Genomic DNA, 14,972 nt, shown 5'->3' with positions numbered 1-14,972 from the left:
TGATTCACTTAACACCCGTGGCAAGAAAAGTCGTAAAGTGGGGCGAAACTCACTTAACTGTCTCACTTAGCAACATAAATGTTGGGCTCCATTATGGTCGCAGGTTGAGGACAACCCGTATTTATCCCCAAAGTGTAATTCTTTTATTCTATTAAAAGAAAAAGAATCCAGACTCTGTTCACAGAGCAAGTCATCGTTTGCTCCTTCTAGAAGGATCTTAATCTATTAATTTATTTATTAATGCATTTTGGAACCCACCACGATTCACCTTGATCCAGCCAATCTGCTAAGTCCAAGAAAATTGTTTAATAATTCAACTAACCGAGGAGAGAAGCAACCTGGAATGGAGGAGAAACTTCCTAACAGTAAGAACAATTAACCAGTGGAACGACCTGCCACCAGAAGTGGTGAGTGCTCCGACACTGGAAGTTTTTAAGAAGAGACTGGACAACCACATGTCTGAAATGGTGTAGGGTTTCCTGTATAAGCAGGGGGTTGGACTAGAAGACCTCCAAGGTCCCTTCCAACTCTGTTATTCTATTGGTCTAACAAGGAGAAGGACCAGGGGAAACATGACAACAGTCTTCCAGTATTTGGGGGGCTGCCCCAAAGAAGAGGGGGGTCAACCTGTTCCCCAAAGAACCTGAAGGCAGGACAAGAAGCAACAGATGGAAACTAATCAAGGAGAGAAGCAACCTGGAATTAAGGAGAAATTTCCTAACAGTAAAAACAGTTAACCAGTGGAACAACCTGCCATCAGAAGTTGTGAGTGTTCCAACATTGGAAATCTTTAAGAAGAGGTTGGAGGAGCAAAACTCACTTAACAAATTTCTCACTTAGCAACAACAACAACAACAAAACCTCACTTGGAGGCATATATAGCAGCCTCCAACTATTAAAAGGTTCCCACACATGCGTGCTAGTCGTTTCCGACTCTAGGGGCCGGTGCTCATCTCCGTTTCAAAGCCGAAGAGCCAGCGCTTGTCCGAGGACGTCTCCGTGGTCATGTGGCCGGCATGACTAGACGCCAAAGGCGCACGGAACGCTGTTACCTTCCCACCGGAGTGGTCCCTATTTTTCTACTTGCATTTTTACGTGCTTTCGAACTGCTAGGTTGGCAGAAGCTGGGACGAGTAACAGGCGCTCACTCTGTTACGCGGCACTCGGGATTCGACCCACCAAACTGCTGACCTTCTGATCAACAAGCTGTGTCTTAACCTACTGAGCATTATAATTATATTACACCATATTGCTACTATCATGTAACCCTTCGCTTACAACCCTACATTTGGGACCGTTCAAAGTTACACTGAAAAAAGTGACTTAAGACCGTTTTTCGAAGTTACGACCGTTGTAGCATTCCCTTGGTCATGTGATCAGAATTTGAACGCTGGGCAACTGCTTTATATTGATGACCGTCGTAGTGTCCTTGGGGGGTGGTCACTGAAAAAATAGCGACTTAGGACCATTTTTGTGACTTAGGACCATCTTTCCAACAACCGCTGCAGCATCCCGACGGTCACCTGATCAAAATTCGGGCGCTTTCCCGCCGGTTCATATTTATGACGGTCGCAGTGTCCCGGGGTCATGTGATTTCCCCCTTTCGCAACCTTCTGACCAGCAAATTCAGAACGGGGGAGCCAGATTCACTGAACAACGGTGCGATACACGATCGCAGTGATTGCCCTTCACGAGCTTGGCGAGCAAAGTCGTGAATGGGGGCAAAATTCACCGGCGTCCTGCTTAGCGACAGAAAGTTTGAGCTCAAGCGTGGTCGTAAGTCACGGACTACCTGCGCTTCTCCACGTATAAGTAGAGGCACATTTAAAAGGTTCGTACGCTTGCTTACGCCACTGGTTATTGATACAGAGCCTTGGTGGAGCAGTGGGCTAATGCCTCCTTAAGTAACACCAGCTGCCTGCCATTAGTGCAGGTTCGAGTCCCACCAGGCTCAAGGTTGACTCAGCTTTCCATCCTTCCGAGGTAGGTAAAATGAGGACCCAGATTGTTGGGGGCAATTAAGCTGACTTTGCAATAATACCGCTTGGGGTGTGTGTGTGTGTGAAAGCCCTAATAAGCAGGCATATACATAGAATGAAGGCTACTGCTAAACTTGTAAGCCGCCCTGAGTCTTCGGAGGAGGGCGGGATATAAATGGAATTTTAAAAAAAAAATTAAAAATACCAGAACGATACAAGACACAGGGCAATATCAAATAAACAGAATCGGAGCGCCCCATTTTTTTTTCTTTCAGTCTCTAAGCTCATTAAATAATCCCAAAGCATGCATACTTTTATATCCTTAGCGTACCTGACTCACAGCATTTTTGTGAGGATAAAACATCAGAGCCTTGTGGAGCAAAGCTGCAGAAAAATGCAACAAAATCTCCTCCTTCGGGGACATTTTTGAAAGGCTGGGGTTGATCTCTGTACGTTGTGATCGCCTTCAAAATATTTGACTGCCCCTCCGGAGATCAGAAGCACAGAGTAAGGGGAAAATGCCGCAGAACCACGGGAGAAGGCAAGTTTCCCACCTGCGCGCCTGGAATTGGATTTACACAGTTATCGGCTGTGAAGACAGCTCGCCTTGTCAAAAATTGCATTTATCAGTGGAACTACTACATACAGGTAGAATACCTAGACTTACAATCACAGCTTAGCCCCCAAATTTATGTGGCTCAGCAAAATAAGATAAGCTTTGTCGTTTTTTTTACTGGCTCATGTTAAAAATGAATTTCTGTTCCCTGCTCTCCAAATAAACATTCTTTTTTGAACAAGCTGGCCTGGTCTGACGGGATGGGGTTGGGTTTTAAAACTAGTTTTAACTTTAATATGTATTGATTTTATGGGCATGATGTTTAATGGCTTTTTAATTTTTGTATTCGATTTTTATTGTGTATTGCCCTGTTCACCGCCCTGAGTCCTTCGGGAGAAGGGCGGTATAGAAATCAAATTATTAAATTAAATTAAATTAAATTAAAGTATATATCTACCCATGCACCTACATAACATGTACACATGCTATACACATGCATACATATATAAATATCCATCCATCATCTATAACTTTATCTATCTCTATCTATAACTTTTATCTCTATCACTTTTAGCTATCTACCTTTATGTATCCATCTCTATCTATAACAGACATGTCAATGCGGCCCGCAAAGTGGTTTCATGCGGCCCACGAAGCCATCCTGGAAACAGTGAGGGAACGGCCCCCACTGCCTTGGCCCTGGCCCAGAGACCCTCCTTCTGCCAGAGACCCCCAGATCTGTCCCACTCCTGCCCAGGCCCCCATAGGCACCCTTGATGCCAACGATGTAGAGTTGGCCATGCCCACCCAGTAGGCCATACGCACTCTAGCCACGCCCACCCAGTAGGCCATACGCACTCTAGCCACGCCCACCCAGTAGGCCATTCCCACCCAGGCCACACCCACCCGGCCCCCTGAGGGCAACCGCAATGCTGATGCGGCTCTCAATGAAATTGAGTTTGACACCCCTGATCTATAACTTTTATCTCTCTCTCTCTCTATATATATATATTAATATAATATATTAATATATTAATATTATATTATAATATAATTATAATAATATTATATTATAATATTATTATTATATTAATATTAATATAATAATATATATATATTATTATATTATATTAATATAATATAATATATATTATATTATCATCTATAACTCTATCATATATTATCATCTATAACCTTTATCTATCATATATTATCTATCATATATAAGTTCTTTCATCTATCTACTTACCTACCTATCTATATGCAAACACACGCACACAGTTTTTGAGCTTTATCCCATTTTACGATCTTTCTTGCCACTACTGTTCAGTGAATCACTGCATTTTTTTTTAAGTAACATGATTTATTTATTTATTTATTTATTTTATTTGTATACCGCCCTTCTCCCGAAGGACTCAGGGCGGTGAACAGGGCAGTATATGTTAAAAGACTAAAATACAAAAATTAAAAAAGATTAAGCAAAATGCCCACATGATTGTGAAGTGAATCTGGATTCCCCATTGGCTTAGCTTGGAAAGCTGGGTGTAAAAGGGATATCGCGTGACCCTCGGACACTGCAACCGTCTTAAGTACTTGCCAGTTGCCAAGCGTTTGAATTTTGATCATGTGATCCTCGGATGCTGCAACGGTCCTAAGGGTGAAAAACGACCCTAGGTCACTTTCTTCAGTGCCGTCGTAATTTCAAACGGTCACTAAGCGAATGGCTGTAAGTTGAGGATTACCTGTATGCCAAATCTAATCTCTATCGCCGAGAGATGTGGAGCTGAGTATTGTCTCTAACACACCACACCTTTTTTCCACCAAGATCTGCCACGTACCTCAAAGCCTAATACTTGATAACATCATTCAAATCATGCCCGGGTTGTCTCCAGTCTTAGGCAAAGCACAGATACTCCTCGACTTACAACAGTTCATTTAGCGATGGCTCAAACTTACGACGGCACTGGAAGAAGTGACGTATGGCCCTTTTCCCCCCACTAATGACCTTTGCGACATCCCTGTGGTCGCACGATTTACATTCAGACGCTTGACGACTGACTCGCATTTATGACGGTTGCAGCGTCCCAGGTCTCTGTGTGTGTGTCATGTGACCCCCTTTTTACTGACCTCCTGACCAGCAAAGTCAATGGGGGAAGTTGGATTCACTTAACAACCGAGTTCCTAATGTAAGAACGACAGCGATTCCCTGAACGAACGTGGCAAGGACAGTCGTAACGTAGGACCACACTAACGCATTTCTCACCGAGCGGCATAAATTTGGGGCTCAACTGCGGTCGTACGTTGAGGACTGCAGCTCTACTAACAATTACGAGAGTCAGCTCCGCCTTCCCTGACCCACACGGATTCCTCCAAGCAAGCATATATACAGTATTTAATAATTAACATTTCTATGACTTCTCCAAAGAGCCCTTCCTGTCATTTTACTTCCCAAACAATTTCGTGGGGCAGGAAATGCTGAGGAAAAGCAAACGTTATTTGGCCCCAGGCGGAGTACTGAACAGAATCGGAGTCACCTGCCTCAGGGCAGACTCTAGCCACTGTGCAATGCTGCCTTAAGAGTCCAAATCAGTTTACTTCCAAAAGAGTGACAACCCATTAAAACGGGAGCGCATTGCCCCTGGAACTCAACCCTCACAGTTTCTAGCACACCAGGGTGCGGAACTATGTCATCCAAGCAGCCAAAAATGCACAAACCAGGCATCAAATATTAAAGGTTCTGTGTTCAAAATCCCACCCTAAGACGGGTAGCCCTCAACTTAGAATCGTCCGTTTAGCGGCCCTCAAAGTTACAACGGCACTTTAAAAAGTGACTTGCGACGGTTTTTCACACTTACGGCCGTTGCAACATCCCCGTGGTCGTCCTGATCAAAATTCCGACGCTCGGCAAACTGACTCCTATTTATGACGGTCACGGGATCACGTTTGGCGACTTATTGACGAGCCAAGTTAATGGGGGAAGGCAGATTCACTGAACAACCGCGTGATTAGCTTAACGGCCGCAGCGATTCCCTTAACCAGTGTGGCAAGAAATTCACTTCGCAAATGTCTCGCTTAATGGCAGAAATTTTTGGGTCCCACCGCGGTCGTAAGTCGAGGACTACCTGTACAACAAAGCGTCGTCTGGAGAGAAACTTGTCTAGGTAGAAAGTTCAGTTTTCCCACCGCCTGTGCGAAATCACGACGACCAGGATGCTACACTGACTGTTTCAATTCTGTAGCGCACTTTAATTATCATCGTATTTAATGCTGATCATCCTAGCCATAGGTTGCTGAGGAAGGAGATGGCAACCTCAGGCAAGGCGGGACATCAGTGCCAAAAACCCTGGTTTCCAAACAGGAAGGTAACAACTTCAGGTTTGAGCCGATTTTGGTCTAGCGGTTAAGACACCGGGCTAGAAAGCAAAAGATGGCGAGTTCAAGTCCTGCCCTTAGACATGAGAGCTGGCTGGGTGGTTCTGGGCCAATCACCAGGAGACGGTGAGTTCTAGTCTCACCTTAGGCATGAAAGATAATTGGGTGATTTGGAGCCAATCACCAGAAGGCAGTGAGTTCCAGTCCCGCCTTAGCCATGAAAGCCGGCTGGGTGACTTTGGGGCAATCACCAGGAGATGGTGACTTCTAGTCCCGCCTTAGGCAAGAAAGCCAGCTGGGTGATTTTGGGCCAGTCCCTCTCTCTCTCGGCCCAACCCACCTCACAAGGTTGTTGTTATGGGGAAAACAGGAGGAGAAAGCAATATGTTCGCCCCCTCAAGTTGTTTATAAAAATAATAATGGCAGAATACAAATAAATAAGCTTGCGTTGAGCTGGAGGGAGGTTTGGGCAGCCCCCCCCAACCCAACATCCCTAGAGAACATGGTCCCCTGCTTGGAGGCTGGTCTCCTGGTTGAAAGACAATTGGCTGACTTTGGGCCAATCGGAGGAGAAGGTGTGTTCTAGGCCCACTTTAGGAATGAAAAACCATGGGGTGACTCTGGGCCAATCACCAGGAGACGGGGAGTTCTAGTCCCGCCTTAGCCATGAAAGCCAGCTGGTTACCCAGTCTCTCAGCCCAACCCACCTTACAGGGTTGTTGTTGAAGGAAGGTGTGCCGGGCAAGTTTGCCACCTTGAGTTTTCGTAAAAGTAATAAGTGACACACAAACAAACACATCAATAAATAAAACTTTCTGGGACCCACATTCCCACCTTCCTAACTCCACCCATCAAAAACCTCTCAAAAGCCAACGCGTGGACCACACCATCTGCAGATCGCCGATGACCTGAATTTTTAGCTCCAAATTTCCACGGCCGTTCCGTGAATTTCGCCCCATTTTATGACCTTTCTCGCCACACTCGTTAAGGGAATCGCAGCTGTTGCTAAATTAGTAACCCGGTTGGTTAAACGAATCCGGCTTCCTGCAACTTGTCATAAATACAGGTCAGTTTGCCAAGCGTCTTGCATTTTGATCGCGTGACCGAGGCAGGGAGGCTGCAACGGTCTTAAGTGTGAAAAACGGTCGTTAAGTCTCTTGTCTCCGAGCTGCTGTAACTTCGAACGGTCACTACCTGAACGGTTGTAAGCCAAGGACTTTACCTGCACTCCACTTCTGGCCCTTCCTGGCACGCACACTGTTGCACGACGTGGGGTACGGTGCAACTTTTGCACAGGCCTGCCATCTCAATCAATCAGAACAGAGCTGGAAGGCACCTCTGGAGGTCTTCTAGTCCAACCCCCTGCTCAAAGCAGGAGAGCCTATATGCCATTTTGGACAAATGGCTGTCCAATCACTTCTTTAAAAACTCCGGTGATGGAGCTTCTGGAGGCAAGTTGGTTACACTGGTTAATTGTTCTCACTGTCCGGAATATTTCTCCTTAGTTCTAGGTTGATGGGAGCACCCGCAACGTGACTGATTTGACTTTTTATTCTACACCAATATTTCTCAATCAATCAGAATAGAAATGGAAGGGACCTTGGTGGTCTTCTAGTCCAACCCCCTACTCAAGCCGAACACCATTTCAGACAAATGGCTCTCCAATCTCTCCTTAAAAAACCTCCAGTGTTGGAGCGCCCATTACTTGATTGATTGACTTTTCAATTCTACACCGATGTTTCTTAATCAATCAATCAATCAATCAGAGAGTAGAGCTGGAAGGGACCTCTGGAGGTCTTCTAGTCCAACCCCCTGCTCAAGCAGGCGACCCTCGCCTGTACCATTTCAGACCAACGGCTGTCCAGCCTCTTCTTAAAAACCTCCATCCGCAACACCTGAAGTCAAGCCGTTCTGCAACAGCCCTCGACAGTTTCAAAAACCCTAAATCCTTCCAGGCGGGATCTTTGTCCTAAAGCTGAATCCATCCATTTCTCCCCCTGCACCCCCCCCAGCCCGCATTCTAAAAACCCTACTACACCAAATAAAACTTTTAATCCGAATTAAAAGCAGGGTCAGAGCAGAGCCCTGCTGACACAGCTGCCAAGCAGGCTTGTCTCCTGCTCATCTCATTGCTAGGAACATCTGCTAGGAAATTTAGGGGACTCTTGGGGAGGAATGGTGGACACCCCTCCAAAACTGAGTCTGAGATGAAAGGCCAGTTGCAAAACTGGCAGGGGGGTGAGGGAGAGGATCAGGCCACCACGGGGTGCCCCGATAACCCTCCACCACTGGTGGGGCCAGGAAGTCCCTATTTGCACCCTAGATCAGCAACAGGCTGTTAACTTCTGCAAGGGTTCCCCCAACTCACTTCAAAGGGGATTCCCCCCTCCCCTGTTCCCACGAGGGAAACCCCAAAGTGATGTCAAGGCTTCTCCCGCCAATTTCCACCCACCCCCCTCCACTTCTCCCTATAGCCGGCTGAGACCCCCCCCTTCTTTCCCCACCCCTCCGCTTGGTGGCAGTAGTGGGATATTGCCCCGCGCATGCGTAGCAGCGGCGGCACCCCAGGGCCAGGGGTCCGCGTTGCTTAGAAGCCAAAAAAAAAAAAAACACACCACCCCTGCCTGTCTTGGTTTACGCATGCGCGAAGCAACCCGGGCCCCCGGGCCCCGTTCCCGCCGGGCCCTTTTTCCTCACCCCACGGAGGCGCTTAACCAACGTGTTCTTCGCCCCGCTCTTAGACAGTCCCCGCTGCTCCAAAGCCTCCTTCAGGTCGGCGACCCTCAACGCCTGAAGCGGCCTCCCGTCCAGAGTAACCTCCTCCCCGTCCGCCATCTTGTGTGGCGCTGCTGCCTGCCCTCCCCGGAGCTTCGGAGGCGTTCGGGAACTTCCGGAAAAGGCCTCGGCGCTCGGAGGTGACCTCCGACCCCGCGCTCGGGCCGCCTCGTGAACGTCCGACCGCTCTTCGCCGCGAGTCGTTTGTTTTCGGAGACTTCCGTTCGGCGTTCGGAAGCCCTATTAGGGGAAAGGGGAGGAGGGAGGGGCGAAAGGCGCCGCTTAGGTCGGCGACTCTTTCCGGGCTACTTCGGGCGTTTCCGGGTCTTTCCAGGAGCCGTCCCAACTTGGAAGTAAGTTCTGAGAAGGACTCGGGAACTTCCGGAGATCTTCGAGCCCTCACGGAAACCTTCGGCAACTTCCGCCGAAGGCGAAGAAACCGCCTTCGTTCCACAGCCTGGCGACCGAGTTCGGCTTCGGGTATTTCCGGATAAGTTCGCCGATTTCCGTCGCCCCGCCCGGGGCTCTTCCTCCTGCCGAAGGCGGAGCGGACGCAAACGCGAAGAGTTCATTTCGCAGCGATGGGACCAACCGGGATCTGAGCCAAAGCAGGTGAGAATGGAATGCAGGCTTGTCTTCGCCTCCAGGGGTTGGCCGTTCGGGGGGAAGGGATTGGTGCAATTGCAGAAGCCGCGCTCGCCCTGCTGGGTTTGTGGACTACAACTCCCATCGTGCCGAGTGAACCCTGGACACGTGTCTCGGAGGCTGCATTCCGACGGCGGGCGAGACCCAGGGCGGGTGGGGGGGGGGCGGAGAGTGGCTGTCCTTCTTGTCTGGGGTTCTGCTTTGCGCGCACCCGGAAGCAAAGCGGGATTGTGCAGGATTTGCACGACCTCAGTTCTCTTCAAGCTGGCTTGTTGGGGGTCTTTGTGGATCTGATAGTCACGTATCTGCCACGTTTAAGGGAAGCCTCCCCCGGCGCTTCCAGACGGCTTTCCGAGCTTGGCAGCTTTAAGAGGGGTGGGCTTCAGTTCGCAGCATTGAAGCCAAGGGAGGGAAGAGGAAGGAAGGAAAGGGAAAGAGGGAAGGGAGGGGGGGAGGAAGAGAGGAAAGAAGGGGGGAGGGGCGGGAAAACAAGGAAAGGGAAAGGAGAGGAAGGGGAGGAGAGAAAAGAAGGAGAGAAGGGAGGAAGGGGAGGGGAGAGGAAAGGGAAAGGAAGAGAGGAAAGGAAGAGGAAGCAAGGAAAGGGAAAGGGGAGGAAGGGGAGGAAAGGAGAGAAGAGGAAGGAGAAGAGAGGAAAGGAAGAGGGAAAGGGGGAGAGGAAGCAAGGGAAAGGAGGGGAGGGGAGGAGAGAGTAAAGGAGAGAAGAGGAAGGAGAAGGGGAGAGGAAGGGAAGAGAGGAAGGGAAGGGGGAGGGGGAAGAAGCAAGGAAAGGGAAAGAAAGAGGAAGGAAGAGGAGAGGAAGAGAAGGGAGGCGGAAGTGGAAGGAAGGAGTAGAGGAATGAAGGAAAGGGAAAGAGGGAAGGGAGAGGAGAGAAGGGAGGGGAGAGAAAGCAAGGAAAAGGAAAGGAAGATAGGAAAGGAAGGAAGGAGAGAGGAAGGGAAGGGGAGAGGAAGCAAGGAAAGGGAAAGAGGAAGGGAGGAAGGGGAAAAGGAAGAGAGGAAGGGAAGGAAGGAGAAAGGGAAGAGGGAAAGAAGGGGGAGGGGAGAAGAAGCAAGAAAAGGGAAAGGAGAGGAAGGAAGGCGAGAGGAAGGGGAGGAGAGAGGAAAGGAGAGAAGGGAGGAAGGAAGGGGGAGGGAAGGGAGAGAAGGAAGGAAGAGGGGAGGGGGAAGTGGAAGGAAGGAAAGAGAGAAGGGAGGAGTGGGAAGGAAGGAGAGAAGGAAGGGAAGGAAGGGGGAGAAAAATTTTGTCCCTTGTTTTGGAATGTCATTAAAACTGTATTCTGAGTCTGAACAAATTCAAGACAGAGAAGCCGTGAGCATCATACAGGTAGTTCTCGACTTAAGACCAGTTACTTAGCAACCATTCGAACATAAGTTGAGGACCAACTGTGGCAAACATCTTGGGTTTACACTTAATGACGGCGACAAAGATTTTGGCTTCCTAATCCAGTTTCCAGCTGAGGAATTACCAGGACTCTCCTCTCTAGAAGCGAAATGGATTGGACTTTGCTTAGCTTTGAGCCGCAACAAAGTCCATTTTGAGCCCGGCCTTGGGTTCATATCCTCCTCCTTCAATCCTGCAGTTCAAAAGACCCACCAAACTACACAAGGCTGTCCTCGACTTACAACAGTTCGTTTGCAGACCATTCAAAGTTACAATGGCGCCAAAAAATGTCGCTTAAGACCGTTTTTTCACAGTTAACGATAGCCGGTTCATATCTGTGACCGTCACTGTGACCTGAGATCACACGATCCCCTTTTTGTGACCTCCTGACGAGCAAAGGTCAATGGTGGGGGGGAGCCAGATCCACTTAACGACCAGGTGACTAACTTGTCAAAGGCAGGGATTCCCTTTTAACAACCAAGGCAAGCAAGGTGGTAAAACGGGGCAAAACTCACAAAACACAAATTCCCAAACAAATTCACCTCACATGATTTCCAAATTCATGTCACAAAATTCCCAAACAAATTTGCCTCACAAAATTCCCAAATTGATGTGAGAAAATTCCCAAATTCATGTCAGAAAATTCTCAAATGCACCTGACATAATTCCTAAATTCACCTCACAAAATTCCCCAAGCAAATTTACCTCACAAAATTTGTGGCGGTCATTTAAGTCAAGGGCTCCCTGTAACTCTGCCCTGTTTTCTCTCTGCCCGCCCCCTGCAGGATGTCGGAGCCGCTGCCCTTGTCCTACGTGACGGCCCAAGAGATGCGCTGCCTCCTGCACTGGCTGTCCGGCTGGACTTCCACCCAACGGGAACGCTTCCTCCAAGACCTGGTGGACAAGGCCGTCCCTTGGAAGCTGCTTCCCCTGCTGGAGGGCCTGGCCGGGCTCAACGTCGGGCCCGGAAAGCCGCCGTCCATCTACGAGTGCCAGATGCGCCTCTGGGATCAGTGGTTCCGGGGCTGGTCGGAGGCCGAACGCAACGAGTTTGTCCGGCAGCTGGAAGAGGAGATGCCGGACCTGGCCGGACGCTTTTACCGGGAGGTGGCTGCCACCGCCGGACAACTCTGAGGCGCAGGCCGCGGCTCTCCCTTCCGTCCCTTTTCTGTTTTTGTACCAACTTCTCTAGATGTCTTCGGTGCGCTGCCGTTAAACGGAGCCAACGGCCTTCTGTGGGCCACCCTGAATAATATGAATAAAAAACACTGTGTAGCCAATGCAAGGGATTAAAGGCTGGGTTGTGCTGAAAATGGATGGCCCCGCTGATGTTATCCTTCCTTCCCTCCTTCCATCTATTCCTTCCTCCCTGTTTCTTCCCTCCTTCCTTTCTTCCTCCCTCTCTCCTTCCTTCCTAACCTTCTTTTCTTTCTTCCCTCCCTTTCTTCCTTCATCTGTTCCTTCCCTCTTTCTTCATTCCTTCTTCCCTCCCTGTTTCTCTCCCTCCCTTTCTCTACCTTCATCTATTCCTTCCCTCCTTTTCTCCCTCCCTCTGCCCCTCTTTTCTTCCTTCCCATCCTGTTTCTTTCCTTCCCTCCTCCTCTCCCTCCCTCTTCTTCCCTGTTTCTTTCCTTCTTTCTTTCCTCACTCCATTTCATTCCTTTCCTCTCTCCCTCTTTCCTTCCCTCCCTACTCCATTTCCTTCTTTTCTCCATCCATCCTTCCTTAGCTTTCTTATTCCTTCCTTCCCTCCCTCCTCTTTCCTTCTCCCTTCCTCTTTCCTTCCTCCGTTTCTTTCCTGTTCCTCTTTCCCTGCTTCCTTCTCTCCCTCCTTTCCTTCCCTCACGTTTTCTTCCTTCACCCCTCCGTTTCCTTCCTCCTTCCTTCACTCTTTCTTCCTTCCCTCCCTCCCTCACCCCCCTCTACCCCTCCTTTCCTCCGTTCTCTTTTTTTTTCTTACGGTTTTGTAAACAAGGCATCAGTACATAAAAAAGCATACAGTAGAGAACAAATTAGCAAGGGATTTGCCATGGAAATTGTATTTTTCCAGTGTGTCATTAGTCAATTATGAATAGTTGGATATATTATTTTAGAGCCTGGGAAATTGCTATTAAGCTCTTAAGATAAGCATGAACACCCAGATGCCGATCAGCCAAGAATAAATCACAGTGAGATTATCAGCACAGAAAAATTAATCTTTATTACTGAGACTCTATTCTGGTTTCTACATCCTATGAAATTAAACAGAAAACAAAAACCCACATTGTTCCTTAGAGCAAACCATTCATTGCCCTTCTAGAACCTTCTCCTCTACTTAACAACCACCGCTGAGCCCCCAAATTAGGTTTTTAAGCAAGAGAGTTAAGTAGGTTTTGCCCCATTTCACACCTTACTTGCCACAGTTGTTAAATTGAGTCCTTCGGGAGAAGGGCGGTATACAAATATAATAAAATAAAATAAATAAATAAATTAAATTAGTGACTCGGTTGTTAAATGAATCCGACTTCTCCCATTGACTTCGCTGGTCAGAAAGTCGCAAAAGGGGATCATGTGACATGGAGACACAACAACAGTCACAAAAATGAACCAGTTGTCAAGCATCCGGATGTAAATCGCGTGAGCATGGGGTTGCTGCAATGGTCATAAGTCAATTTTTTTTAGTGAAGTTGTCAATTTGGTTGCTAAGCGAACTTTTGCAAGTCGAGGACTATCTGTAATGCATTTTTAGAATTGACCTGGATTTCCTAGGTCCGCCCAATCTGCTAAGTCAAAAATTAAAAAAAACACAGCAGTGGGGGAGGGGCACCTCTTTTAGCCCCTCTTTTGGGGCAAGCTGTAGAGCAGCGGTCTTCAAACTTGACCCCTTGATGACTTGTGGACTTCAACTCCAAGAATTCCTCAGCCGGGCACACTGGCTGAGGAATTCTGGGAGTTGGAGTCCACAAGGCCTAAAAGGGCCAAGTTTGAAGACCCCTGCTTGTGGACTTCAACTCCTAGAATTCCTCAGCCAGGCATGCCGGCTGAGGAGTTCTGGGAGTTGGAGTCCACAAGGCCTAAAAAGGGCCAAGTTTGAAGACCCCTGCTTGTGGACTTCAACTCCTAGAATTCCTCAGCCAGGCATGCCGGCTGAGGAGTTCTGGGAGTTGGAGTCCACAAGGCCTAAAAAGGGCCAAGTTTGAAGACCCCTGCTTGTGGACTTCAACTCCCAGAATTCCTGAGCCAGGCATGCTGGCTGAGGAGTTCTGGGAGTTGAAGTCCACAAGTCCTAAAAGGGCCCCTGGCCTAGAACATCCACCAAGCTTTGCAATAGAGGAAACAAATTTTAGGGGTTAGCTAGGCGAGGACCGACGTAAAGGGTGAAACGATAGCCCCTGTTCATCATTTTGCTCTTTGCAAAATGTCCTGAACGAGCGCAAAGCCCAAAGTTTAGCTGGCTGATAATCCATAAGCTGATAATTGGCAAATTGGAATGTCTCTTGAGCACAAGAGAGTTTCATCGCTGACAAAGAAAGGGATTTCAGCTTTGCGTCGCATATTCCTAATCCTGGGTTGTGAGGTTGGGCAGGGTTTGAAAACTTTAAGATGGGTGGATAAGCATGCTGGCTGGGGAATTCAATCAGTCAATCAGAATAGAGCTGAAAGGGACCCTGGAGGTCTTCTAGTCCAACCCCCTGCTCAAGAATACCATTTCAGACAATTGGCTGTCTTAAAAACCTCCAGTGATGGAGCATCCACAACATCTGGTGGCAGGTTGTTCCACTGGTTAATGGTTCTCACTGTTAGGAAATGTCTCCTTGATTCCAGGTTGCTTCTCTCCTTGATTAGTTTAATTATTAAACAATTATCTTTGACTTAGCATTTTGGGTAGATCAAAGGAACCAGGGTGGATTCCAAAATGCATTACTAAACAAATAGAGGTTTCTATGGTTTGTCTATGAACAAAGACTGGGGGTTAGACTAGATGACCTCCACAGTCCCTTCCAACTCTGTTATTCAAAGGTTCAACAGGTAAGGATGTGTGCATAGGATATGGTTTAAATCGGGTCTTCAAAACTTGGCCCTTTGATGACTTGTGGACTTCAACTCCCAGAATTCCTCAGCTCTCATAGGTAATTCCATTCCTGGCCACTAGAGGACGAACCAAGACTTCCTTGCAGCCCTGTGTTGTTTTTTTTAAAAAGTGGGTGGCTGTAAGCTGTGTGGACTTCAACTCCCAGCATTCCCCAGCGAGCTTTGTCAGCTG

General features: G+C 48.2%; 2 protein-coding genes across 4 annotated transcripts in view; one reads left to right on the top strand and one right to left on the bottom strand.

Annotated features, from left to right (window-relative positions):
* The window catches only part of ACIN1 (apoptotic chromatin condensation inducer 1), a 57,561-nt gene extending 48,796 nt beyond the window's left edge, over nt 1–8,765 (bottom strand). For all 3 annotated transcript variants that reach the window (XM_083377636.1, XM_083377637.1, XM_083377638.1), the window contains exon 1: nt 8,605–8,765. In XM_083377636.1, the coding sequence (XP_083233762.1) occupies nt 8,605–8,742 (138 nt within the window). In that variant the 5' untranslated portion in view covers nt 8,743–8,765. The remainder of the gene's footprint in view (nt 1–8,604) is intronic.
* A 354-nt stretch (nt 8,766–9,119) lies between these two features.
* On the top strand, nt 9,120–13,158 carry LOC310648538 (uncharacterized protein C14orf119 homolog). The gene is made up of 2 exons (XM_083376436.1): nt 9,120–9,294; nt 11,515–13,158. The coding sequence occupies exon 2, from the start codon at nt 11,516–11,518 to the stop codon at nt 11,861–11,863; it is 348 nt and encodes a 115-aa protein (XP_083232562.1). The 5' UTR covers nt 9,120–9,294; nt 11,515; the 3' UTR covers nt 11,864–13,158.
* Nucleotides 13,159–14,972: the final 1,814 nt, after the last annotated feature.

The sequence above is a fragment of the Vipera ursinii genome (genome assembly GCF_947247035.1).
Source record: "Vipera ursinii genome assembly, chromosome: Z".
In the NCBI taxonomy this organism is placed as follows: domain Eukaryota; kingdom Metazoa; phylum Chordata; class Lepidosauria; order Squamata; family Viperidae; genus Vipera; species Vipera ursinii.
This window is presented reverse-complemented; position numbering and strand designations above follow the sequence as displayed.